The sequence below is a fragment of the Acartia tonsa genome, chromosome 6 (genome assembly GCF_053477335.1).
Source record: "Acartia tonsa isolate MP-2025a chromosome 6, ASM5347733v1, whole genome shotgun sequence".
NCBI lineage: Eukaryota > Metazoa > Arthropoda > Copepoda > Calanoida > Acartiidae > Acartia > Acartia tonsa.
Window position 1 is genome coordinate 8882387 of NC_137265.1, and position 27547 is coordinate 8909933.

General features: G+C 31.4%; 1 protein-coding gene across 3 annotated transcripts; it reads left to right on the top strand.

Moving 5' to 3' along the window:
* The first annotated feature begins 2842 nt into the window (after positions 1–2842).
* Positions 2843–26095, top strand: LOC145323254 (tachykinin-like peptides receptor 86C). Of its 3 annotated transcripts, XM_080165691.1 has the most exons (14): positions 2843–2958; positions 11127–11231; positions 12744–12806; positions 13343–13391; positions 16416–16517; positions 17271–17405; positions 18405–18473; positions 19138–19206; positions 20449–20527; positions 21497–21612; positions 23654–23734; positions 24111–24187; positions 25274–25382; positions 25834–26095. In XM_080165691.1, exons 2-14 carry the CDS (start codon positions 11138–11140, stop codon positions 25973–25975), a joined length of 1185 nt encoding a protein of 394 aa, XP_080021817.1. In that variant the 5' UTR covers positions 2843–2958; positions 11127–11137; the 3' UTR covers positions 25976–26095. The 3 variants fall into 3 exon arrangements, with proteins under 3 accessions (XP_080021817.1, XP_080021818.1, XP_080021819.1); XM_080165692.1 differs by lacking the exons at positions 2843–2958; positions 11127–11231; positions 12744–12806 and adding an exon at positions 13026–13129 and having other exon boundaries at positions 25834–26093; XM_080165693.1 differs by lacking the exons at positions 2843–2958; positions 11127–11231; positions 12744–12806 and adding an exon at positions 13036–13129 and having other exon boundaries at positions 25274–25393; positions 25834–25971.
* The last annotated feature ends 1452 nt before the right edge of the window (positions 26096–27547 follow it).

Consider the following 27547-nt stretch of genomic DNA (forward strand, 5'->3'; position numbering starts at 1 on the left):
GATTTGTTAAAATATATAGGCCTAGAATACACGGGGTGCCATCAATTCCCCATATTATCACATCTGTATTATCGCATTATTATTAAAAATTCAATGTTACTTAACCTATATATAAAGTAGTAATGTTTTTTTGCCAGTAACTTAAAATTTCGATAAATGCCGAACCGATTGAGTTCTCCATTTGATGGAAGCTTCTTATAGGTAGTACTATTCATTTTAATATCTAAGTTTGGTTTTAGGCTATTTTCCGAATACAGAGCTCCAAGATGCTAGGAGCAAAGAAAGCCGCTAGTTTTTAATAATATGATGCGATGCTTTTTAATAACGAGGGAATGGCAAATTGGGAGGTAAAAAAGCAATTTTGATAATTTAAAATATGCGCGGAAATTAAGGACATACCACAATGCCAGAGAGGAAAGGAACATTGGGATGTTTTTTACTTTAGTCCCCAAAGTAATAAAATAACGTTTCTTTAATCGTTACTTAGAAACTTTGGGGACTTTTATTGATTTTTGATTTGTTGGTTTATTAAGTTGAGTTTCTAAACGTTTCAACCAAGAATTATAATCTACAGATGGGGTAATTTTGTGTATCAACATTTGGAATGTTCATCAATTTATCGGCCATTGTCTTATCCCTTAAAATGCCTGCCCCAATGCACATTCACTTATCTAAACACATACTACAACAACATAAAGACAAAAAATACTTATACTTTTTAAGTAACTTTATAAGATAGAAATCATTTTTTAAACAAATGATGTAAAAAATGTATAATTAATTCTGCAATAGTTAATTCAATTTAATTTTTTTTCTTCTCCATTTTGTTATGTAAAAAAAGGTTAGTGACTTTTTACAGGAGGTCACTTTTCGCAAATTCATCATAATTTTTAAAAGTTCAAACGTAGTCATGTGGAGACGTTTTTTTAAAAAGATGTAGCAAAATAATGTACATTCCCCTTTAAACAAATCCTAAATTTGTAGTAAGAAAAGTCCATTTTGAAAATCTTGCAAGTGGAGTAAAAATTATTTTCTTTTTTATTTACCTACTTGTTGCTTTATAGAAAAAAAGAATTACGACTTTAATGGTGTAGGATACCCTAGTACCCAAAGTTTTATAACTACATAATCTAATATTTTGGCTCAAAAACATTGGATACTTTTATTGAATCATAACCGTTCTTTAAATTGAGACAAAATGAAATAAGTATCAATCAATCAATCAATCATTTATTTCAGGTAAGAGCATGTACTCAAAGTTTTGCGCCAATAAATAAGAAACTTTGTTATAAAACCTTAGGTATCTAAAAATATATTTCCTCTTAATTGATATGTCATTGTTTAATACCAATGATGATACTAATACCACCATAAATTTTAAAAGTAGGCTCGGAAAAAAAGTTTTAGTTTAGGAAGGTTGCGTGATTTATTTATTATAATAAACTATAGATACAATATATAATAATGCTCTACTATGAATTATCAACAAGTAGAAATTCAACAGGTTTTTCTATCATTTACAGCTTTCTCATTTGTATGTTTCCATCTTTCTTTTATCTAACTATTTAGTCTAACTCTCATTCTATTTATTATGCATTACTATTTCTTATCTCTATCTATCTCTCTTCCTCTCTCTAACTATTTCTGTCTCCATGTGAATCAACAGTTAAATTTCTTTTTCATGTTCGATCTTTCTAGTATTTCTTTTTTTTCTCTTTGTTATCCCTCTTAATCTCTCTCTCTCTCTCTCTCTCTCTCTCTCTCCCTCTTTCTCTCTCACTTACTCTCTCTCTCTCTCTATCTCTATCTCTCTCTCTCTCTCTCTCTCTCTCTCTCTCTCTCTCTCTCTCTCTCTCTCTCTCTCTCTCTCCCTCACTCTTTTCTTAATTTCTCGTAAGAATATATCTGTGACTAAACTATATACATCTCACGGGAGCTCATGAGTATCCAAACACATTTTCTTCTCCTGGTGTCCCATCCATTTCACTAAAACATGGAACCGTTAAAGACTAATATAGTCTATATAAAAACACCAATTATTAAAATATTATGCAACTACAAGAATAAGATTATCCAGAGCTGAGGTGGATTTTTTTTAATAATCCACCTCAAGTAAGAGGATTGACATTAGATTAGCCCAAAAGGTTTAAAGTAAAAGACAATCAAGTTAAAAAATAGTTTTTAGTCAGTTCATCATAGCTCATTTTTTGGAATGGCTACTAGAAATAATACTACAAAATTTAGGATATGTAGGCTCCGATACTTTTACATTAAGATAACGGTAACTAGACAAAGTGTCTCAAAATTCAGCCATGTGACGTCATAAAAATGATGGGTTATCCATCACTTTTTTAGGGGTTTTCTATTCCACTTTTCCTCTCAGCTCCCTCATTTTTAAGACGTCAAATGGCTGATTTTCCAGATATTTTGTCCAGTTACAAGATAATGTTTTAAATACTTTTAATATCTTTAAGTCTCCTGGTTACTGACTAAAACAATCCTTCAACCTAAAAAGTAGAATATATGCTTGAGATATTATTGGTTAGATATTTTTTTAAAAGTTTTTTGCGGAGGGGCTAAAATTTTACAGCAAATTAATTTCCAATTTTAGCCTTATCCCAAATTTGACAATTGGTATTTGGGAAGAAATGATAGCAGCTAATTCTTTGCACGCCCCTTGAAAATTATCTCACCAACCCCCGATTCCCCCCCGGACATTATGATATATCTCCCTAAGGTCCCCACTGATAATCGGTCTCCAATAATACCTCTCAGAGAAAAATATGGTTTCTCTCCGTTGAATATGAAAGATTTGAAGATGTATAGTTGTATCTGTGTCCTATCCAAGTCTGGACAGAGTCTAGTAAACTTTTTCTTAAATAACAAATAAATATTGTGTAAATTATTAAGTGAAGAAAAAAAGGTGACTTCATTTTCAAACACCTAAGGACGTCTAAGGTATAGTTTATTGTACTTTAAAAAGTAAATTAATGTTTTTTCCCCTTTTCATGGCTAAAACAAGAGCGCAACTCAAAATAAAGCAATAAAAAACAAAAATCAGAACCAACAGATCTATATGCTTGTTGTTTGTACGATTGTTTTCAATGGATGTGAAATTCATTATTTTTGACCAGAAGCTTTAGGCAAAACAGTTTTTGGATACCTGCGAAAAAAAGTGTGACAGGTTAATTTTAAACAAGGACCTTGTCAAATTAATGATATTAAAAATACATTATTACCTAATGTTTCCTGTTATACAAAGTAGTAGTTTTTTTGTTTTGTTTGTCTCTTTAGGTCTTTGAACCAATTGAGTTCTTCGTTTTAGAGAATCTTCACTTAGGTACCAGCATTGTCTTTGACTATTTTATTTTTAAACATAAATCTTGGGATGGTTTTTGGCTGTTTTACTGCCCCTTCCCTCCTTCACCTTAATGTTGTCTTAATAAAGGACCAACATATATTATTGCTATTGATATCGTGTATACATGGCTGCTATACATATTGTCTATTTAAGATTTAGCCTTCAAACTTTTTAAAGTTTTTGTTTGACTTCTTAAGTGGTTTCAAAATATAAAGTTTGGGGTGTGCGTTCCCTGCCGCAGATAAATTATGATCATCAGAACCAAATATTATGTCAACTCAGGGAGGTAGGTGTCATTAGGCTGTATATTACACTAGTCCCCAAGTATAATATTAACGCTTTCTTATTCGTCGACTCAACAACTTTGGAGACTTTTCTTAAATTTTGAATGGATGGTTCATTAAGTTGAGTGTCCAAACATTGAAACTATTTATTGAAATCTACAGCAGGGGTAGTTTTGTGTATCAGTTGGGATTTACATCAATTAATCGGCCATTGTCTTATCCCTTTAGATTTCTGATAACAACTGCACCTCCAATGATGATACACAAAATTACCCCTTCTGTAGGTTAGAATTAGTGGTTAAAATGTTTAAACACTTGACAGTCCCCAAAGTTGTTAAGCCAACGAATAAGAAAACTTTATTATAAAACTTCGGGGACTACTGTAATAAACAGCCCATTGTCCACTGTCTTTCTGTTATTATTCTCAATATTTAAACACAAAATGCGGAATTGTTTGCACACCCCTAGTTTGTATAGTCCACCTTTTTTTCTTGTAAATTTAGTCTTAATCTTTTTCCGTAGCAATTTCGTTGGGGAAGGGGAGGACTTTTATTTAATCCTGTCCAAACTTTTCAACCATTGAAATAAAATATACAGATAGGGTAACTATGTTCATCATCGTCTAATTTTTGTAAAAATAACTAATTACGACTAAAAAAGGATTCCAATACTACTTACATAAATACACTTAAGATTAATTATTAAATGCCATTATCATATTATTGTAGAATTCCTCTTAAAATCTGTATAACCTTTACTTTAAGACGTTTCTCCGCCATACATATTGAGAGAATATAAATATTTAATATACCAAGGATGACAACATCCATAAAAGCAAACTTTAACAAATATAAAGTGACTGCATTTTGTAAATTTAAGAAGGTTCGTATTTTAGAGTAAAACAATAGAGGGGGGGGGAGTGGTTAAATAACTGTATGTCCCCACCCCGTGGACCCTGTGTCGACTTTCTATTGTGTCTCTTAATAGCATCGTGAATATTAACACAGCCAAATCGATACAAAAGGGAATAAAGCAGATTGCTAGCAGACAAAAAAGGGTCTCCAAGACCGGAGCCAGATAGTTTTCTGTACATCTATACTTTTATTGTTAGTATAGACAAACTATCATTTTAGAGTTGCTACGCTGATAAAAAAAAACCTCCAACTTAAATTTAAGATGATGGTTAAATTTTGTAAAACCAACATGTTTGGAAAATATTTTTTTTATATTATTGCAATTGTACCTAATTGTCAAAGGAATTATCATGAAAGTGTTAATTGTAGAAAAGCTTCGTTTTTTTTTGAAAATTAAATATTTATTACTATGTGAAACATATATGTACTATACCTATATATTGAAAGTTATCAATAGAATGATGTTTCTTTTATAATATTAATTCATTTGAATAAAAGTTTTTAATGAAAAGAAAAAGAAAAAAAATCCTAAAAATTATAGACAAATTAATAATATTTATCCTTATTAAAAGAGACAGGTTGTTTGTTTGTCTGTATGTCACTTGATCAATCTTTACACTGAAGCTTGTTGTATGTCATTAAGAGTTATTTCTCGCATCGTATTATAAACGGCTTTCCGCGGATATAAAATGTACAATTATAAGATTAAAACCAGTTTTTTCAGCCCCGAGTTGCCGAAGGTGCTGGCTAAAAAAAAGGTTTTAATCTTATGATTGTACATTTTTTTATTCGTAGAAAGCTGGATATAATACGATGCTAGACATTGTTTTTTCGCATGGATGAGAACCGGTTCCTATCCACCGGATTCGAATGAATACGAGAAAAAAAATATACTAAAGTTGAAAGTGAGGGATCGACATTTTCCCCTTATTTTATATTCCTTTATAGTGTAGGGGCGTAGCCACTAATAAAACCTAAACTATTAGATCTGTTAGATGGCCTTTTAGGTTTTAAGATGTTTATCTGAGAAAGGTGGTTGGGGAAGGTGTACTAATCAATTCTTTTAGAGATATATCCCTAGATGTTTCATACTTTGCCATACGGCCACTGCACTGGTAATACAAATATCCTTATATTAAAGTTATTGCATCTGTGAGAGTTTTATTTGTGTAACATAGGATCTCGCTAACCACTGAACCGATATGATTCTCCTTTAAAGGTTCCTTCTCATAGTTCCTGGGAAGAATTATAACTATTTTGGGGGAGGGTACCACCACCCTATCAAGAGAAATTGCTAAAATATATTTAAAAGTTTCCACTAGGCGGCGCTGGTTATATTTATTTTAAAAAATACCTATTTTAAGGTCCACTAGATGACTCTTGGGAAGTAGTTGCTAGTATTTCTAAAAAGTAAAAAATAAAAGTTGAATTAACAAAAAAAAATGAATCTTTTATAAACCAAAGAAATTATTGTCATTCCATCTAGACAACATCTACGTGTTTTTTTTTCTGTAATTGATACCAATTAATTTCTGTTTGTATTGTTGAGAAAACATTATTAGAAACAATTTATTATTTATCATTATTTTTTATTATATAATTAATAATTATTTATCGCATTGTGTTACAGACAGCTTTCCGCAGATATTAAAATGATAAATTAAAAAATCAAAGCTGGTTTTGTCAGCCCTCAGGATTAACAAAACTGGTATTAATTTATTATTTTTTTAGTATTAGTGAAAATTCTCTGTAATATACAATGCTATTCATGATTTTTCAGTATGTCTGGAAACAGGTTATAATCCAACGGATGTTAATCGGTACCGAAGACTTACTGGAAATAATATCATCATGAACCCAGTAAAAGTGTCTGACTATGACGTAAGAAAAAATTAACAATTAACCAATGAGAGACCGCTATATGTTTTACCATTGGTCAATTACAGTGAATACTGGCTTCTCATTGGTTAATTGTTATTTTTTTCTGACGTCATAGACTTGACTTGACTTGACTCGGCCATCTTCCTCGTTAAGGAACAGCCGCTCCCCTTAGGCATTTCTTCAGGTGTCGAGAATAGTTGGGTTTAGATACTTGGAGGCCACAGTATTCGCAGACTTTCCGGTCACATTTTAATTCCCCTTGTCTGTCTTGACCTTGGTTGTCGCCTCCAGTACATTTTTTCCTGTGTCGGGCAAAGTTGGATTTTGAGATCTCCCTCTGGCAAATATCACATCTTCTTAGGTCATCTCTGGAGGCCACAGCACCCCCACAACCCCCCCTGTGGTTGACTAGATTAGCTTCAGCTCTGAATTCTAAATTGCACAGGTTGCACTTGAAGATCACTTTCTCAGATGAGATTTGGTGAATTCTCCTCCTGTGGTTGACTAGTCCGGCCTTAGATCTGCAAATTTTGTCACAACCATCTATATCACAGATAAAGTTATCATCTTGGGTTGTTCTTTGGTTTCGTTCCATTCTAGGTTCAGTGTTTCCATTGGCATATCTCCTCTCCCAACTTTCTAGGTGGTCCATCCTCTCCCGTACTGTTGCTTTCCAGCACTTCCTGTCGGCTGTCAATCTGTTGATATCTGTCCAGTCTAATCCAGCTTCTTTCACTATTTTCTTCCAGTAAATAACAGTCTTATCCTTCTTTCCAGGTCACTTTCTATGGTCCTCTAGGTCTACAAGCCAACCTAAAGTCACTGCCTTTACCGTCCTATCCATTCTCATAATGTGTCCAATCCTCTCCAAGACTCTTTTTTCTGCTTTCCATCTGACTGTTTTGATGTTAAGGTCATTTCGGATATCCTGCATATTCTTGTGTTCTTCCTGCATCTGGATCAATGGAGGTTTTGTTTTCCTGCTCCAGATGTATCTATACATCCTGTCAACAGTTCTTTGCATGATTTTTAGGTCGCCAATTCTCCATGTTCTTACCTGAACATCGAACAAGAGTGTGCTTTCTACACAAGCCTCCACTACCTTTGCTTGCATCTTCTTCGACATTCTTGACCCCTTCAGTTGTTTCTTTACTTTAAACCATGCCGCTCCTGCTCTCTTTATCCTTTGTTTGACATCCTCTTTCCTTCCAATGTATGACCCTAACATCCTGATCTTTTCTCCATCCTCTGTTCCAAAAGCAAGTTCCTCTTCTTTATCATCATTATTCTTCTCCTCAAATGCATTCATCACTTCCTTTGTTATCCTAAGACCAACTTCTAACTCCTTGGCCCTTCCAACAATGGTTGTGTCGTCAGCAAAGAGTGAATCATCAACTCTGATTCTCTTACTTTCTGAGTTCTGTTTTTCCCAGAGGCATGAGCTTGGAAAAGAGCTGCCAGGTACCCAATTGAATGGAATACCCATCTCCAGGTTCATTTCCTCAGCATTCCTCTTTCTCTTTCTTTGGCAATCCTCATGACTGGTTGATGATAAATGTTGAAGAGGGGAGGGGAAGAAGGACATCCTTCCCTTAAACCTCTTTCTGGGACCCAGCTCTCACTGTCTCCTTCTCTGGACTTCACTTTGTATTGTGTTGTCTCATGGAGGTCCTGTAAAGCTCTCAAACATTTATCTCCAATCCCCTTCCTCTTCAAGATCTTCCACAGTGCAGGCTTATTTACCCGAGGGTAAGCCTTCCTGAGGTCCAGTAGTCTTGCTTTAGGTTGTAGATCCCTGTCCATTGTCTCTCCATTGGCCTCTAATCTCTTCATCAGATCTACAACGTCTTCCTGGATCCTGATCATCATCATCATCTATGAAAAATATCTCAATGTTATGTTAAAATTAATAATTCCTCCTATTTCAAACTTTGCAGGATGATGCAAATGTTAGTTAGACCTAATATAGAAAACGTTGCAACTTCATTATCATTTATAATATTTTATATTTTGGTTATATCATAAACTTCCTTTTCCAAATGTTTTATTTTATAATACTTTGATTAAATCCTTCATTATATAAACTTAATACCTCTAAAACATCTCTAAAATTTCCAAATTGTTATGGGATAGTTTTAATCATGTTTACTTAATTCTTATAAGTGTTCAAAATTGAAAATTTCCACACAAAAATATTTAACTTAGTATTATGTTTCTTAGATATACCAACAAATAAATTTTTTTGAAATTGAAATAGAATCATCCTATTAATTTAAATCCGTGAAAGAAGATGACTATATCAATAAGAAATAAAGTCTTTCAGCTATAGCTCATTTTATAATGATTTTTATAATTTTGCTCACCAAAGAAATCTTCATGAAAGTAATATTCATTATATTTGTTTATTAAACTCATGATTCCTGAAATAATTAGACACAATATAATGATTTTTGGTGGAATTTACGTCAGATTAGCATCATTATAATTTTTAGTTCTTAGACCAGAATATATAGAAACAAGAAGTCTATTTCTTCAATTTAAAAAAAAAAGGAAAAGTAACTTTTTTCTTTTCCGCTTGTCAAATCTATGGATCGTCGCTTTTATGGATGTTGCCATCCTTTTTTAATACATCTTTTTTACGCGGCTTCAATTTGTAAAAAAAAATAAAGATGCACTTTTGTACAGATAACTTAAGTAAATAGGGAATTATTTTGCAATGAAAAAAAGAAGAAAATAAAATATACAAGGATAATAACATATATAAAAAGCGAAGCTTTATATGATCTTTAGTAAAGCTGACATGTTGAGACTTAGTTAAAGAGATTCTTTGTTTAAAGCGTTTAGACTCATTGAGTCTTAATAAAATTAAATATATCAATCAAAAATAAATAAACATAAACATAAAACCCTACTTATAGTAAAGTTTCCCTTAAAAAAAACAGATATATCTATTTATTTCTTTTATATTTATCGCATTTGTAAATTGCTGGAATTTTTACAATTTTTCTCTTTTTTTGTGATGGAAAAAAATGTTATTGGCTATTATTGAGAATACTGTTAAATAGTCTTTTTGCCATTACTTATAAAATCAAAGGGAGCTTTTTTTACCTTAATACCCCCCCCCCCCCTTCTTCGTTTTTTTCTATTTAATTTTCTTTGTGTAGAAGGCTGTAATTAACTGACTATTAAAGTCAATAATTCCACCAGTGCAGTGGTGCAGTGTTGAAGTAAATTTTAGGTTCCAGGTATAATACTCCTAGCTTCAACGAATACTGTAAACGGCTCCTGTAACCGCAAATTTTGACTTTACATGGTATTTTTGTAACTTATTGCTTGCAATCAAACTTGTTAAATGCACTTCATGCAACTATCCCTTTCTATGGATGTATAAATGCCAGTGTTGGATGTATTTATGGCATATTATTGAAAAAGTGTGGATGTGTAAATGCCAGTGTAAGATGTATTTTTGACTTATGTTAATATGTATATAAATATTGGATATATTGTTGCCAGTGTTGAATGTATTTATGGCATGAGAATCGATTTTACTGTCATTTATACAGTAAAAATTCAGTTTGTCATAGATACATCCATTGCACTGGCGAAAACACATCCACTGTAAATTTGCTGGATGTGTAAATGGCAGTCCCCCAATCTAACCTATATAATATTATAAATCTGATCCAAGACAAAAATTTTCTTTAAAAGTTAAAACGTCTGATTCCACCCTTCTTTTGTGTCTTTTGACACCCACAAATTGTATGGATATTAACACTAGTTTATTCTAAAATTGGTTATTTGGAATTGTATTATGAAACTGAGAGGTTTCATATTTTTCTCATTTCCTGTCGAGTTTGTTGGGAAGTGTGCATCAAATTCCGCATTAAATTACAATCGCCAATTGTTTCATAATTTCATATCCTATTATATAAAGTAGTATGTTTGGGGCATAACTGCTAGTATTATACAAAGCAGTGAGGTTTCTATCTGTAGCCTAAAATTTTGATAACAATTGAACAATGGAGGCTTTTTGTGTACGTCCCCACACTTCACATACAGATGTCAGGGGCACAGCCGCTAGTTGCAAATAAATGAGAAGGACTTACCGTCAGAGTGGAGCCATTTTGTGCTGCTGTAATAATATGCGATTATAAATATAATTTAACGTGAAGCATATGCGGGAGAGAACTAACACCATTATTTTTCTGGCGCTAAACACCAAAATTTTCCATTCTTCGTTTTTACATCTTTTGTTTAAAGTACGTAAAAACAACAAATATAGCAATGTTCGAATGTGAATGATTATTGAACAAGAATATTCAAAGTAGCGCAGCTACACTTTTAACATGGTTTATCAGTACGTCACAATAAAATAGTCTAGCTTGCATGGTCCAGACTCTAAAGTATATACACAGTCTAGATTCGGCAAACTAAAACATTTCAGAAAGTTGGCCTGGAAATTACAAATGTTTTTAAACAGTAAAAAATCACTGCTTTTAAACTCAGAATTAATATTAGGTTTTTAAATTCTCTTTTCTGTACATTATAAAAAAGTTTTTAAAACCCGAGAAACCCCCAATAAACACCAAAAGGTATCATAGAAAAAAATGACCCACGAAAAAGTATCATTTTGGGTTTAAAGCCTTTATTTCTTAATGTCCATGTTAAAAATTATATTTTTTTTAGGTTCCTTCTAGATGACTTTAGAAGACAAAATTTGGACCTTGATGTTTGGTGCTATAGTCTTTCTGTCGGTCGTTGGAAATACTATTGTCTTGTATATTATTATAAGTAAGTATTCAAGAGAGCAAATCAAGGATGACAACATCATTAACAAGTAGTGAAGCTCCAAATATTTAAATTTGGACAAATAGACAAAGTTATTTTATGTTCAGTGGTTGAAAATAAAAAAAAATATTTGTAACTTTTGTAGCATGAGTGACAGACCAACGGCAAAAATGTATCAAAATCTGGGTGCTCATTTGTACAAGGATTCTTTATGTGTATCCTGAATTTTAGCTGACGGACGGACGAAAAGACGGACCTTTTGAGTTATAGAGTAGCTTCGCTACGAAAAGCTATCAAAATTTAAGAGACAAAAAAGAATTATAATTTAAATAAAATATTAATACTTTTCAAGAGCTTATTATGGTTTAAAGTTTCTTGTTAATCCTCTTATTTAGTAGAGCATATGTAATTTTGATCAGCTTGATTTAAACATAGCATTTGATAGTTGTCTAAATAATAATATTAGAGAAACAAGGATGACAACATCCATAAAAGCGAAGCACTGAAACGGTAGGACAAATGAACATTAACAATTATATAGTGTCAGAACTGAATAATCAGAATAAAAATATATAAGAATCGAAGCAAAATTGTAGACAAATTTGATGAAATACTGCTTGATACAGGATAATGTTTATGGACATACTTACATTTTTAGGACTTGATTATAGAGTTGCTTCGCTTATAACATTATACTTTGTTGTCCCAGGAATCAATATACCAAAAATCAGATCAATTGGATGATTAGATCACATAAAAATTTGTTGTTAAAAAAGAAAAAAAATCAACATGTTTAAAATGGACGTACGGACATTCTGGTAACCATTATAGAGTTGCTACGCTTTCTAAATCGTACCTAACAACTAAAGGAATCACCATGCAAAGTTTGAAATCGATAGGACAATTATAACATGCATAAATAAACGAATAAAAGCTATCTCGGACGGACGGACGTACGGACGGACTTACGGACGGACGGACCGACCCTAATTATAGAAAAGCTTCGCTTTTAACGACCCTGATTATAGAAAAGCTTCGCTTTTAAAAAGTGCATATTATCATGGAGGGAGGTGACATTAAGCTGTTTATCACACTAGTCCCCAAGGTCTAATAATAACGTTTTCTTATTCGTTTGCTTAACAAACTCAGGGACTTTTATTGAATTTTGATTGGTTGGTTTATTTAGCTGAGTGTGCAAAAGTTTCAACCACTAATTGTAATTTACAGAAGGGGTAATTTTGTGTATCATCATTGAGACTGTACAACTATGCATTAGCAATTGTTTTATTCCTCTAGATCTCTAGCAAATTGTTATGAGTTTCTGGTTTTGAAATATAACTCTATTGGAGAATAAATTTAGCTTAAAACTTTTTTGCCTTCTAACTTACTGCAAATAAAGACTCGAGGAATTATTACTTTTGAGAATCAAAATAGTTTAATGTAAAACACCTCTTTTAGGAAATTTCCCACCCTTCTAAATTAACTCTAAAAAGTTATTTAATTGTCTTATTTTAGAAAATCGTCGTATGTGGAATGTACAGAATTATTTCTTGGCAAATCTGGCTGTTGCAGATTTAGGTAAATTTGTTTTTAAACTTGGTATATCAAAATGTTTCAACTTCACTCAACTGTAAATTCTTATAAAAAAAAACTTAATCATAATTAATTTACTGAAAAAGTTTTTCATTCTATTAACATATATTGAATACTTAAACATTCTAAATTAAAATTATGTTTGTTTTTAATTTAATTTTTTAAAATCCTCTAAATTTTATTGAAAAAATCTACAAATGCTATTGTTATTGTCAGTATTAAAACTTAATTGCAACTGAAGATTGTTATAACATGATGTTTCACAAATAATCTTTTCTTATTCATTCTATGTGGACTATAAATTTAAAGTAAGTAATAATAAGTTATAAAACGAAACAGGCTTGACCAAGAGCTCATTATGATAATAATTATAAAAATAAGATATTTAATAAGTTGTTTTTAAATTGCAAATATAAAATAACACAGATTTTTAATTTTTAATCTAAGATACATATATTGGAATTAAGAACTGTTTATTAGATAATTAATAATAATTTTTCTTCTACTATTTCTATTTTTAGGCATGGCCGTTTTGAACACAATGCCTTCCTTCAGATTCATGAGAGATGGGTAAGTTATTTTTTAAATCAAAACTTTTCTATAATTTCCTTTGTCTGTCAGTCAATCCGTCCATAACGCTAATGTGATTTTCTCGGTTGCTATTCAAGATAAAGAGCTGAATGTGTAATATTTGATTCATCAAGTTGAGTGTCCAAACGTTTCAACCAATTAAGGTAACAGCTACAGAAGAGTGAATTTTGTGTGCCATCGTTTGGGATGAACATCAATTTATTGGCCATTTGTCTTATCACTTTGGGTCCCTGGCCAATTGTACTTTCATGTGTAAAACTAAATTTTATACTTTACTAACTATGAATAGTTTGTAATTTGTAAATAAGGAAATTGTTTGATATTTATACTTTCTTTCATCTGAATTTTAAAATAATTTTCTTGAATGCGAGTAAATATGTAGAAAATATTATTTGAAATGTACAATTTATTTTCAAATTACAAAATTAATTCATTTTTTCAGCATGTTTTTAAAACCGATTCATATCCGCTGGTTTAGAACCGGTCATAATGAAAAATCATGTACGGCATCGTATTTTAGACAACTTGCCACAAATATTAAAATAACAAAAAAATTTATGTACATCCCCAATGATCATAAACTAAATTTCTCTTTTTCTATATCACAGTTATTAAAATTATTTTTTAGACAATATTACTTTTAAAAATCAACCAATCAAAATTTAATATAATTATAAGTAACAAAAGTTTGTGGGTCAACAAATGAGATAACAGGGCTTTAAAATCTTTGGGTACCAGTATAATTTATAGTCCTATGTCCCCTCCCTCCCTGGATATTACATCAATGGTATTTGAACAACACACTGTTATTTGTTATTCAGTAACACAGATCTAACCAGGGAATTAAAGGGATAAGACAATGGACGATAAATTGATGTACATCTATAATGAAGTTATTCCTAATGTAGATTACAAGTAGTGGTTGAAACTCAACTAAATGACCAACTAATTAAAATTCAATATAATTCCCCAAGGTTGTAAAGCCAACGAATAAGAAAACGTTGTTATAAAACTTTGAGGACAAGTGCAATAATGAGCCAATGTCCACTACCTTCCTGGATCTTACGCTCTGTTATCTATTATTCAAGTAAAGTTCAAAATTTATATAATCTACCTATACAAGACATAATTTCTTTCATTCAAAATATTTTTTTTTTCACATCGCATTATAGACACCTTTCTGCGAATATTAAAATTAAAATTTATAAGGTTTAAAATAGTTTTGTTAGCCCCGAGTGGCCGAAGGCCCGGACTAACAAAAGTGATATTAATTTTATGATTTTTTCAATATTCGTGGAAAATTGTCAGTAATACGATATTACACATTATATTTTAGTATTGCTGAGAACAGGTTCTAACCCAGCGGATATTAATCGGTTTCGAAGCCATACTGGAAATGTTATTTTCTCCAAATTTATTTGCTAATATTTTTTGTTTGTCTGTACTATATGATATCTGAAACGGATATACCAACTTAATTCATTCAATCAAAGATTTTTTCGATCAATCAATAAGTAACATAAATTTTCCATTAAAAATCTAAATGTATATATGTTACTTGTATTAAAAAGCTAATATCAGGAACCTAAAGGAATAAGACAATGAATATAAATTGATGTACATCCCCAATGATGACATTACAAAATTACCCTTCTGTAGATTACAATTAGTGGTTAAAACGTTTGGATATCTAACTTGATGAACAGACAATCAAAATTCAATAAAAGTCCCCAAAGCAAATAAGAAAACGTTATTATAAAACTTTGGGGACTTTATTTAATTTTAATTGGTTTGTTTATTACGATAAGTGTCCAAACGTATAACCACTAATTGTAATCGACAGAAGGGGTTATTTTGTAAATCATTATTGAGTATGTACATAAATTTATCGTCCATTATCTTATCCCTTTAGATCCCTGATGTTACCTTCATAATACAAGTAACAACAAATGCATAGCGTCCCCTCCCTCTCAGAGCTAATATACAACAAGGATGACAACATCCATAAAAGCGAAGATCTGAAACGGTTGGACAAACGGACATTAACACTTGTATAGTGTCAGAACTGAAAAATCAGAATATAAATGAATAAGAGACAAAGCAAAATTGTGAGTAAATTTGTTGAAAAACTTCTTGATACAGGATAATGTTTATGGACATACTTTAGGACTTGATTTTAGAGTTGCTTTGCTTAAAATAATAATATTGTACTTTGTTGTCCCAGAAATCAGTTTACTAAAAATCAGATCATTCAGATAATTAAATCACATAAAATTTTTTTGTTAAAAAAATTTAAAAAGTCAACATGTTTAAAATGGATGTACGGACATTCTGGTAATGATTATAGAGTTGCTACGCTTTCTAAATCGTACCTAACTACTACGGGAATCACCATGCAAAGTTTAAAATCGATAGAACAATTCTAACTTGCCTAAATTAACTAAAAAAGCTATCCATCTCGGACAAACGTACGCACGGACGGACCAACCATAATTATATAAAAGATCGCTTTTAAAAAGATGAATAAAACATTATAATTGTAACAATAGACGACAATTAGTTCTTAGATATTTCCATTCATTGTGTACTACAACGGACGGTAGCAGTTTTAGATGCAGAGATTTTCATATGTATAGTTAGTCTGTCATTTATCAGCTCATACAATACAAATGACCAATGATAGGCCAAAACACAGACTTAATTACTAATGGCACGCCAGTGTACACTTTAATTAACCAATGGTAGGCAGGTATGATGTCATTTTTTATAGGCAGTATAAAGTGTCTGAAAAAAGACAACAAATGTTCCAACGTTTGGCAGATCTATGCCGATTAACGTTTTATTAGAAGGGACTATGGTGCCAATTGACATACTGCGGCCAAACGTTGGAACATTTGTCCATAAGCGGCTTCATTTGGCACTATTTACAAATTTTAAATACCATCGGCGTAGCAATTCTGTAAGTAGGACATACGTATGGTTAATATGCTGAATTTCTTTCAGTGAATGGGATCTTGGTTTAGAATACTGCAGGTTCAACACCTTTTCCTCCATCCTCACAGTCAATGCCAACATTTTCACCCTGCTTGGTCTCACTATTAACAGGTACTTTATTAAAAGTAAATTCTGGTGCAGTTCAAAGTAAAATGTCCCTTGGGTCGATTATCTTCAAAAATTCAGAGATCTATAAGGATAAGACAATGGCCAATGAATTGATGTATATCCCCAATGATGATACACAAAATTCCCTCTTTTGTCGATTACAATTATTGGTTGAAAGGTTTTGACACTCAATTTAATTATTAAAAGTCTCTAAAGTTATTGAGCCAACGAATAAGAAAACGTTTTTAACAACTTTGGGGACTAAATATTAAACAGCCTATTGTCCCCGAAAAGTGTTACTGAAGAAAATGCGCATAAAGAAAGTCTTTTTCGTAGATGTATTGTCCTAAACCTATATCCTTGATTTTCAAATGTTTTTTACCGTATATTATTTGTACAGGAAAAAAGATAATTATCATTAAATGTTCCTCAGTTAAAATTTGTATACTGTATATAGCTTATCTATTATTTATAGATGAACTTAAAATTTAGTAAATCAATATGGGAAAACAATAAAAAATAAGCGTGTGTGACGCTTATAAAACTTGAACTTTATTTATATTATTTTTATTTTTTTTGGTGAGAATATTTTTTTTCTTATTCAGAATTCATGAAATTATTCTGGTTACTGAAATATATTTTACAAATTTCATTCGTCACAAAAAATTTTACAAGTGCACATTATTCTTAGGATAAATATAAACTTTATTAAGATTGTGCTTATTTAAAGATCTTATTTGTGTAATCAATTTTTAGGCAGAAGGCAATTGTAACACCACTGGCCCCGAAGACCTCCAGCATCTCCTTGTTCATTGGAATTCTGATGATATGGTTGATCAGTGCCCTCATAGCCCTACCCACGGCCATCTATTCAGAGCTCATTGTTCACAGGTCAGCTAAAGTAGTTATTTATCAGGGAGTAAGGGAGGGGACAATGGATCGAATATTCAATTTTTAGGAGTCTTAGACTTTGGGGACTGGCTTAAAGGGAATGTGCAAGAATTTAGCAGTTTCTGACTGAGTTTGGGGACTTGCGCATGAAATGCCGCTACTCGTTATGTATGTTTTGAATATTGCAGACGGGGAGAAGGGATAAGGGGAGTGGGGGGAAGGGAAATAAACACTCGTTGTGTTAGTTTGGAATGTAGCAGACGGGGAGAAGGGAGAAGGGAGGTGGGGGCAAGGGGCAAGGGAAATAAACAGAATAAAAAGGGGCAGTCATATTCTTGCTATCAGCTGGCCGGGTCCAATAATCTTTTAATATAAAAATCACACCAAAAAACCTCAATATATTTCATCAAAAACAAGTTGTGATTTCACTTTACATGACGCTATGGAAATCTATTATTCAATTAACAATCCCTTTATAATTTCCTAGAAATTTATTGGATTAAACTGGATTTCATGCCCTTTTTTTGATAACTCTTATATTGAATTAATTGCCCATTGTCCCCTCCCTTACTCCCTGTTTATTTATAGTATTATGGATAACTTTCCGCGGATATCAATATTAAGATTTATTAGATTCTAATCCAGCAGATATCAATCGGTTTGAAAGCCATGATGAAAATTAATTTTTTACTGATTAATTTCAGCGAATCTTGTTCAAAATACATGTACCATGGGATTTTATCCCCATAAATTTGTTAAAAAGCAAGGGAATAATTCCTTTTCTGTTAGCCCTAAGGGGCTAGTTTTCATTCCATCATTCTATATACAAAACTATACTAGAAATATATATGTTACTACCTCTAGGGCGTTGGGATATCAGTTTTAAATTTAAAGGACAATTTATCTGAATTTCCGATTATAACTTATCTTTACAGGAATCTTTCAAATATAAAAACTCTATTATTCAATGAAAATAATAATAAAGAATTAATAATTTAGGGAGGACACGGTATTATGTTTGATAAACTGGCCAGACGGTGTCCAAGGACAGTCGAAATACGACCACAGGTAAAAAAATTTAGTCTCTGGCGGGTTTCTTTAGTCCACAGCGGTCAACCTAACTATTTGTCACTTTGTAATTTCTTTAATTACAGGGACGTTTGATAATTCTTTTTCCAAAATAGTATTAACTTATTCCTTAAGAGAAAAGGAAGTCATTTTGTTAATCATAATAAGTGTAAGATAAGTATACCATACAGTTTTCTATTTCTGTATCTCTTAGCGAATATTTCAATTATCATAAGACCGAATTTTAGTTTAAATGCAAGAAAAATAAACAGTTTATTGGTAAATTTACATAATTTTCTTACAATATGAATTTTTTATCATGCAATTTATAAATAAATTTTTCATGATATTTAAATTAATTAAAGTGCAACATTTTTCGATAAAAATATGTCAATATAAGTATGCGAGTTTGTATAATATGATGATTTGTATTGTAAAACAAGACAAGGAAGATTACATCTAATACAAGCAAAGCTAATTAAAATGATAGATTAACAAAGGGGCATTAAATGGAAGATATATAGATATGGGAGAGAAACAGAGAACACCAATACAGACATACAGAGAAAAAAAACACGAAAACTTATAGCATTGTATTTCAATAGTATCAACCTCAATTAGAATTCTAATAAACTTCGTTTCCCTAACTGCTGGATTATTTTAGGTACAACATGTTCCTGTTCCTCATCAACTATCTGATGCCTCTGTGTCTCATGACCTGCTTCTATGCCAGGTATAATAATTATATCAACTATCTGATGCCTCTGTGTCTCATGACCTGCTTCTATGCCAGGTATAATAATTATATCAACTATCTGATGCCACTGTGTCTTATGACCTGCTTCTATGCCAGATATAATAATTATATCAACTATCTGATGCCACTGTGTCTTATGACCTGCTTCTATGCCAGGTATAATAATTATATCAACTATCTGATGCCTCTGTGTCTCATGACCTGCTTCTATGCCAGGTAATAATGGATATAATATATACAAGGATATTATGACAGTTGAAATATTTTCGTCAATTTAGGTTGCTGACATGGAAATCAGTTTTTGGTCGTTTGTTAGGAGGGGATGGGGTAAAGGGGGTAGATGGGGAAATCTTCATTTTAGCCAGCTATAAGTTTCACTTTATTAGAGTAAATGATGATCTGGTGTAAGATCCAAGTAATAATAAATACATTAAGGTAGTCTAATTAGATCAATGTTTGGCAGGATTATTAAGGGATAAGACAATGAATAACAAATTGATCCCCAATTATGATAGACATGATAATGATAGACTCAATTTGTTGATATAAAAGTTTGGCCACACCTAGTGTGGAACTAAATAATAAGAATTTCTAAGCCAAAAGATAAGAAAACGTGAGTACTCTTGTAATTTAAAGTGGAATAATTTCTTTTTCCATTCTGGTGTTTAGGAAATGTCTTGGTTTAAAAACAGAACTAAAGAATTAATAATTTTAATATGCACAGTTGGGACTAAATCAAATATTTAGAGGACTCTTTGTCTAATAAACTACTTTTTAGCAAGGTAGTGGCTTAAGTTAATGGTAAGAGAATGTCTTGGCTTAGAAATAGGTCCAAATAATAAGTTTACACATTCAATAACCTGGTAGATATCTTAGAAATGGCTTAGTTTGTACTTTAACTTTGATATCAATAAAAACCACAGCTTTAGGATTAGTGGGATACAAGACAGTCACGCACAATGTTATAATCTAGATGTTAAAAATTGTACTGTACATACTGCTGCTTATATGAAATATAGGTTTCTTATATTCACAAAAAAAAACATTTTGTTTTATAATATTTGTCGTAAAATTGCATAGATAACAATTATATAAAAAAAGTTTAGCAATGGTTATGATATTTAACTAGACTGTTACAAAAACCTACTTTCATGCAAGGTTTAAAATAAATAGGACCACTCAAACAAGCCTAACTTGAATTCTTTATTTTATGTTTAGAATGGGAATAGTGCTAAATGCAGATCAAATAGGAGAAGAAAATGATTCAACAAGAATTTCAAGACACAGAAAAAAGAAGGTACATATTTTTGGTAGCGAAGCTACTATAGAAATGTTCATGTTTGTCTCTCTTTCGGACGGTTAGTTGTTGGTTCGGTCTGTAAGTTTCTAAGGAGCTAAACTAATTTTATCTTATGATATGTGTTCTAATAGTATAACCTCTTCCATTCTTTTTTTTTCACTTTTTTTCGTTTTTTAACCTTTTTTTCTTTAACACTCTTGATAGTCGACCAAATATTTTGACTATTGTTGGCATTATATTGGACGAATTCTTCCTTATTAAATCAATATCACACTATTATACCTAAGCAACCAAAGACAGAAAATACAACCTAGAGAAAGACATATTTTTCTTCATTTGGCTCATTATACTTAAATCCCTTAAAGTGAAAATTTCTTTGAAATGAACTTCAAATGATTAAGAATGTAGAACAAAACCTTATAACATACCAACACTTTAAATATAAAATTAATATTTATATAAATGTTTCTCTTGTACCTAAGTACAAAATATAACCCCATTTCTATCATATACACCAAAGTAATAAGATGTATCTCTGTCTTATTGTCCGCTAATATCTCGTAAACAGCTCTGAGGTGGATTCTTTAAAAAAAATTGCCCCACTAATCGCTTAGTGGGGCAAAATTGTTTTCGTGAAAAATCCACCAAAATCACATTAAAAATCTACAAAAATTAAACAAAATCATAGAAGGGTTATCAAAATAAGATTTTATTTAATTTTTTGTAGATTTTTTATGTGATTTTGGAGCATTTTTCACGAAAACAATTTTGCCCCAATAAGCGATTAGTGGGGCAATTTTTTTAAGAATCCACTTCTGGATAGATCATTCCACAATTTCCTTGGAAATTTAACATTGATCTATGGAAGGTTTTAGGCTATGTTACTCCCTTAGGAAACATGAAATAATCATCTGATTGTTATGAGACTTTGGACGATTCCTTTTTTTAACAAAAATTTCTTTTTAGGTGGTTAAAATGTTCGCGTTGTTGGTGATCATCTTTGCTGTATGTTGGCTACCCTACCAGTTATACTTCCTGCTCTCCCACTATCTACCGGTTCTTACCAGGCACAAGTATACTAAGTAAGTTTTAATATTAGTTAAACCATCAGTGCATAATAATTTGGAAGTGCCCCTAGAGGCCTCTGGGGGGGGGGGTGTAGCCGCTGGTGGCTTATACTTCCTCCTTTAACACTATCTACCTGAGCTTGATCTTTAAATCATTTCAATGGTGATCTAAACCGCCCCGCGCGAAATTTCAGCCAATCACATAGGCGCATTTTTAAAATGCGCCGCTGTGATTGGCTGAAATTTCGCGCGGGGTGGTTTAGATCACCATTGAAATGATTTAAAGATCCAGCTCTGTTCTTACTAAGCACAAGTATACTAAGTAAGATTTAATATTCAGGGATAAGACAATGACTGATAATTTGAAATGATGATACAGAAAATATCACTTCTGTAGATTAAAATTAGTGGTTGAACAGTAACACCCAACTTAATGAGCCAACCATTCACTAAAGTCCACAGAGTTGTTACACCATCGAATAAGAAAACGTTATTATAAAACTTTGGGAACTAGTGTAATAAATGTACCCTCTCTCTCTCTCTCTGAAGTTTTAAATTTAGTTATTCTATCGGTTCATAATAATTGGGCAGAAGTTTCTCCTCATAATTTTTAGAAGAAAAGAAAATAAAAACTAAAAATGAGTGTCATCGAGAAATAACTTTTTCTTCTTGAAACTAAAATAAAATATGGGGATGGGACACCTCAAGTGTCCCTAGACCCCTCTAGGGGCGTTTTCGCAAGTACCTTATAAAGTATCAACTAATTCTAAAAACACGAAAAGAACATTAAGGTTCTCTGTTAAAATCATAAGTTCTTAAAACTTTCTAATAAAACTATTTTCCGATTGATATAATTTCAAGGGTGTGCCATAAATACCACCAAAATACCAACAATACAAGTTTTAAAAATTATAAAAGTATATTGAATAAGGTATGAAAGCGAGTAATTTTTATTACTTCAAAAATAATTTCGTGAAATTTTGACGGTTCTTATACAGTGGGTTTAGTGCAAAAGTAAAGAATCAATGATTTTAAAAGTTTTAATAGTTATTTCTTTCATCGTATTATAAACGGCTTTCCGCGGTTATAGAATGTACAATTATAAAATTAAAACTGGTTTTAATCTTATTATGGTACATTTCTATATTCGTAGAAAGCTGGATATAATACGATGCTAGACATAGTTTTTTCGTATGGATGAGAACCGGTTCCTATCTACCGGATTCGAATGAATACGAGAAACTATATTATATGTTTGACGTATGATTTGGAAAAAAAACTTCTAAATATATTAGATTTGTTTCTTTTTACAAATGAGCTTTCATTTGAACAAGTAAATTACATACTGGATGTTCACTGATAAAGGAAATCTTAACAAAAAAAAACAGCAATCTATCTTGAATTATAGCTAAGAAATTTTCATTTTCTCCATAGTACCATAATCAAATTTGCTGTAAGAGTGTTTGTATTCTTGGCTTATAGTCATATAGTGTCATACAAAGATAAATTGCGTAAAGAGAAGATACGGAGAGACTGTAATCCTTATAATATTTCTAGGACTTACAGGCATACGGACATTAAGAGATATAAGTTTTCCGGAATTGTAATGTAGGGAGTAGATTTGAAATCTGCATCAAATTTTAAGGATTTTTTATAAAATTCGTTTTTTGTAAAATTCTTTATCTAAAAGCGGAAATACATTTTAAGTTAATTAATTTTGACCAATAGGATAGGTGGATTTTAAACTACCTGCGCTCTAATTGGTTGAATGATGTACGACATCCAATCAGAGCGCAGATTTTTTAAATCCACCAATCACGGATGCCAAAATTAATTAACTTAATTTGTATTTCCGCTTTTAGATAAAAAATTATACAAAAAACGAATTTTATAAAAAATCCTTAAAATTTGATGCAGATTTCAAATCTACTCCCTACATTACAATTCCGGAAACTTATATCTCTTAACGGACATGCATAAATTATAGAGTACCTATTTAACCATAAATTAAAGAATTTAATGTTGTATAAACATACCTAACCTCATATATTTTCAGGACGACATTCTTGAGTTTCTACTGGCTAGCCATGACAAATTGCTGTATCAATCCGCTCATTTACTACTTCTGGAACAAAAGGTAAAACAATTTTGCAGATTTATTTCAGCAGTATTAAAACCGGTTTTTAGTCATACTGAAAAAAATATGGTAAAGTGGGGGTAAAATTAAGCCTTGCTAAAAAAAACATTAAAACCTATTTTGTACAAAAAGATTCATTTATAGCTGATTCATTCTCCTAACAAAGTGAAAAAATGCCATTTTCTACCAATTTTGTAAACAAATTTAACCAATTACATGCATTGAATGAATGTGCCTTCACCGTTCTCTTATTGGCTGATTTAAATAGTATGTATCTAGATTACCTCTATTATAAAAAAACGTATCTTCTTCTAGTTTATTATTTATATTTTTCTTTTTTCTCTGCCTCATATAAGGAAAACTTAATATATTTCAGGTTTCGTAACTATTTCGATGATATACTTTCCTCATTCTTTCCAAAGTGTTGCTGTAGAAACAGACAACGAGATGATGGTGAGTTAGGTTGTTTTTATGGGTCTGTACCCAAAATTTTCTGCAAGGAGGGGGAGGACATTAGACTGTAAATTGCACTGGTAACCAAAGTTCTATAAACACCTTATATCATTACTAGCAGCCTCAAATTTTTTTTTTTTTTGGGGGGTGGGGTTTAATTTTTTCTAGGGGCGATTTTTCTTAGGAGAGTTGTGGTACCCTCCCTCAAAATAGTTATAACCCTTCCCAAGACCTATGAGAAGCTACCCCGTAAAGGAGAACCATATCGGTTCAGCGGTTAGTGAGATACAGCCAAACTGATAGACATCCTGTTACTTTATTATAAGGATTGGACTCAGAAACGATATTTTTCTTGAATTTTGTATTGGTTGATTCAAAACTAGTAATGTCGATAATTTGAATCTACATATGGGGTAATTTTGTTTATTATCATTTGGGATGTAGATTCAATCCCTTTCCCTTAAGATTGAGGATTCAAATTTGATACAAGAGTATAATTTTTGTTAAAATGAATTTAGCTTGTTATAGCTGCCCAACTTAGTAATATATTTATCTTTGTTAATATAATTTTGTTCATAATATTGTGTAATATAATGTGAAATACGTGCCTTATTTGCTTTATTATTAAATATACCTTTTTCAATTTATATTAACTTTCCAATGTCCCTCCAACTTTATGAAAATTAATAAAACTTCAGAAGATCTTATCATGTTTATATCTTTTAAAAAAAAGACATTTAGTATTTACAATTTCCTCCCAATTCAGTTTCTTTCCTTAATGCCCCAATTACATTTAAAACAATGGTCTCCAAAACGTTTTCCTGCTACACTTTTAAAAAATTGTAGGTTGAGACAATCCGACGAAGCTTTTTATAGTTCCTATAAAAAATGACGTCATACTGGTCTAACATATAGGTCAAATAAAATGTAAGTTGGCCTCACATTGGTAATCTAGTCTGTATATTGGCTTATTATTGGTTATTTGTATTTGGTGGCGTCATTTTTAAAAGTCACTGTAAAGAGCTTCATCTGTCTGTTACACTTGTCAAAAGGCAAAGGTTTTCATGAAAAAAATTCTTGTTTTAGAGTTTGAGCTGCAGAGTACTCTGCGTATCAACAACAATGCCCTGAATTATGGCAACTCGTACAGCGCCATCGTGTCCTACGCGCCCAGATCTTCCCGGTCTTCTTCAAGGTAAATTCAAGGTATACTACGCTCTAGCACATACAAATTTTTAAAACTCTTTTGAAATCCAATATATTTTTTGATTGATCATCCATAATCCAAAATCTTTTAACATCTGTTAAATACTAAACTTAGATTTTATTGGCGCTTGCACATTAAGTACCATGCTGAACACTAATACCTAAATCACTCATTTTTAAAAAATAAATTAAAACAAATAGGGTAATTTTGTTTATTTAGCTAGTTAGGTTAGAATAGGAAAGGTTACATTGAATACTGGGAACCCCGGCAGGGATAGGACACCACAGATATAGGGCCCTTCAGGGCCAGGGACTTTCTTGGGAAATAGGCATAGGAAAAACAACCCCATTATTTTCCAATTTACCTTTTAAAAGATTTCTTTTGTATTTTTTGGTATAGAAAACAACTCTTAAGTTTTATTAATAAGCATTTTATTCAGGATAAAAGGAGGAAGATCCCGGCGTACTAGCTATGCCTCTATCCGCCACTCCCTCAGTCCCTGTAAGAACAATAATCTGAGACAAGTACCTGAAAATATTTCAACACTTTCCATCACATATACAGCAGAATATACGCTGTAAAATAAACATTTCCATCACATATACAGCAGAATATACGCTGTAAAATATATCAACCCTTTCCATCACATATACAGCAGAATATACGCTGTAAAATATATCAACCCTTTCCATCACATATACAGCAGAATATACGCTGTAAAATATATCAACCCTTTCCATCACATATACAGCAGAATATACGCTGTAAAATGTACAACATTTACAACTGAAGCTCTTTAGTGTCAATAAAAAATACAATACAAATGACCAATGATAGGCAATACACAAGCTAAATTACCAATAACAAGCCAGAGAATGTTTGAATTAACCAATGGTAGGCCAGTATGAAGTTATTTTTTTTATAGAGACTATAAAAAGCTTCTTTACAACTATCAGACAGTTTAGCCAATGGATGGGATATTATAACAGGGGGGGGGGGGGGGGGGGTGGATGAAATGCTGCTATTTCCCCTGTCAGTTTATTCATCTAGTATGAGGGGAGGGAATGGGGTAAATGGGGTGGATCGTTAATTTTGCTCGCTTCAAGTTTCACTTTATTAGAGTAAATGATAATCTAGTGTAAGATCCAAGTAATAATAAATCCATTGTTTAGACCGAAACTAAAATTATTTGCCTATTAAGTCCTTCAATTTTTTTTCAATTCGTAATACTGTATAATAAATAGAAAATAAAAATATTTTTAGGCTAATCTGTGATTAATTTTGACTAGCGGAAAATATAGGTGCCCTATAAAAGCATAATTCAGTATTTAATATGCCTTTTCTTTCCAACTTTATAAATCGTAAAGCTCTTTCCAGAATTGCCTAGAAACCGATAATATCCGCTAGATTAGAACCGGTTCAGGGCCAAACTTAAAAATCATGTATAGCATAGTATTAAAGACAATTTTTTTCCACGATTACTAAAGTTATCACAAAATTAATACCAGTTTTCCATTTTAATCTCATCAGAAAGCAGTCTTAAATACAATGAAGTAAATAAATATCAACCAATTTCAATGTATTATTGTATATTTTATATTACAATAAAGTCTTTCCCGTTTAGTATAAAAAAATTTAAAGAAAATTATATTAGGAGACAATCAATAAATTTATATAAAGTAAAAAAATTGTTAAAAATTTATGTCAAATAAATTTAGTAAATAATTGTTGTAAAATGTGTTTAAAGTGTAAAATTGATAATTGAAATCTATGGAGTGTTTTATATCAGTATTACATATTTTTATTTTTTATATTAAGTATTTCAGAATCAAAATTATGATATATATTCAACTGTTAACACATATCAATTATGTTTCTATATTTTTAACATAATTTAAATTACTTCTTTATGCATATATTTTTAATTTCTGAGAAAAAAAATATAAATCGAGATTTTAAGAACCAAAAAAAAACATTTATATCCACAAGAACAGCATTGAAAAAAAATTTCAACATATCTTATAAACAAATTTCATAACTTATCACTCATTTTTAAAGATTAACTAAATGCACGCCTCTAGAAGATCCACCCCACCAAAAATTTTAAGTTTTTGAAAAGTTCTAGGGGGATTTTTTCTAGAGATCATTTATAT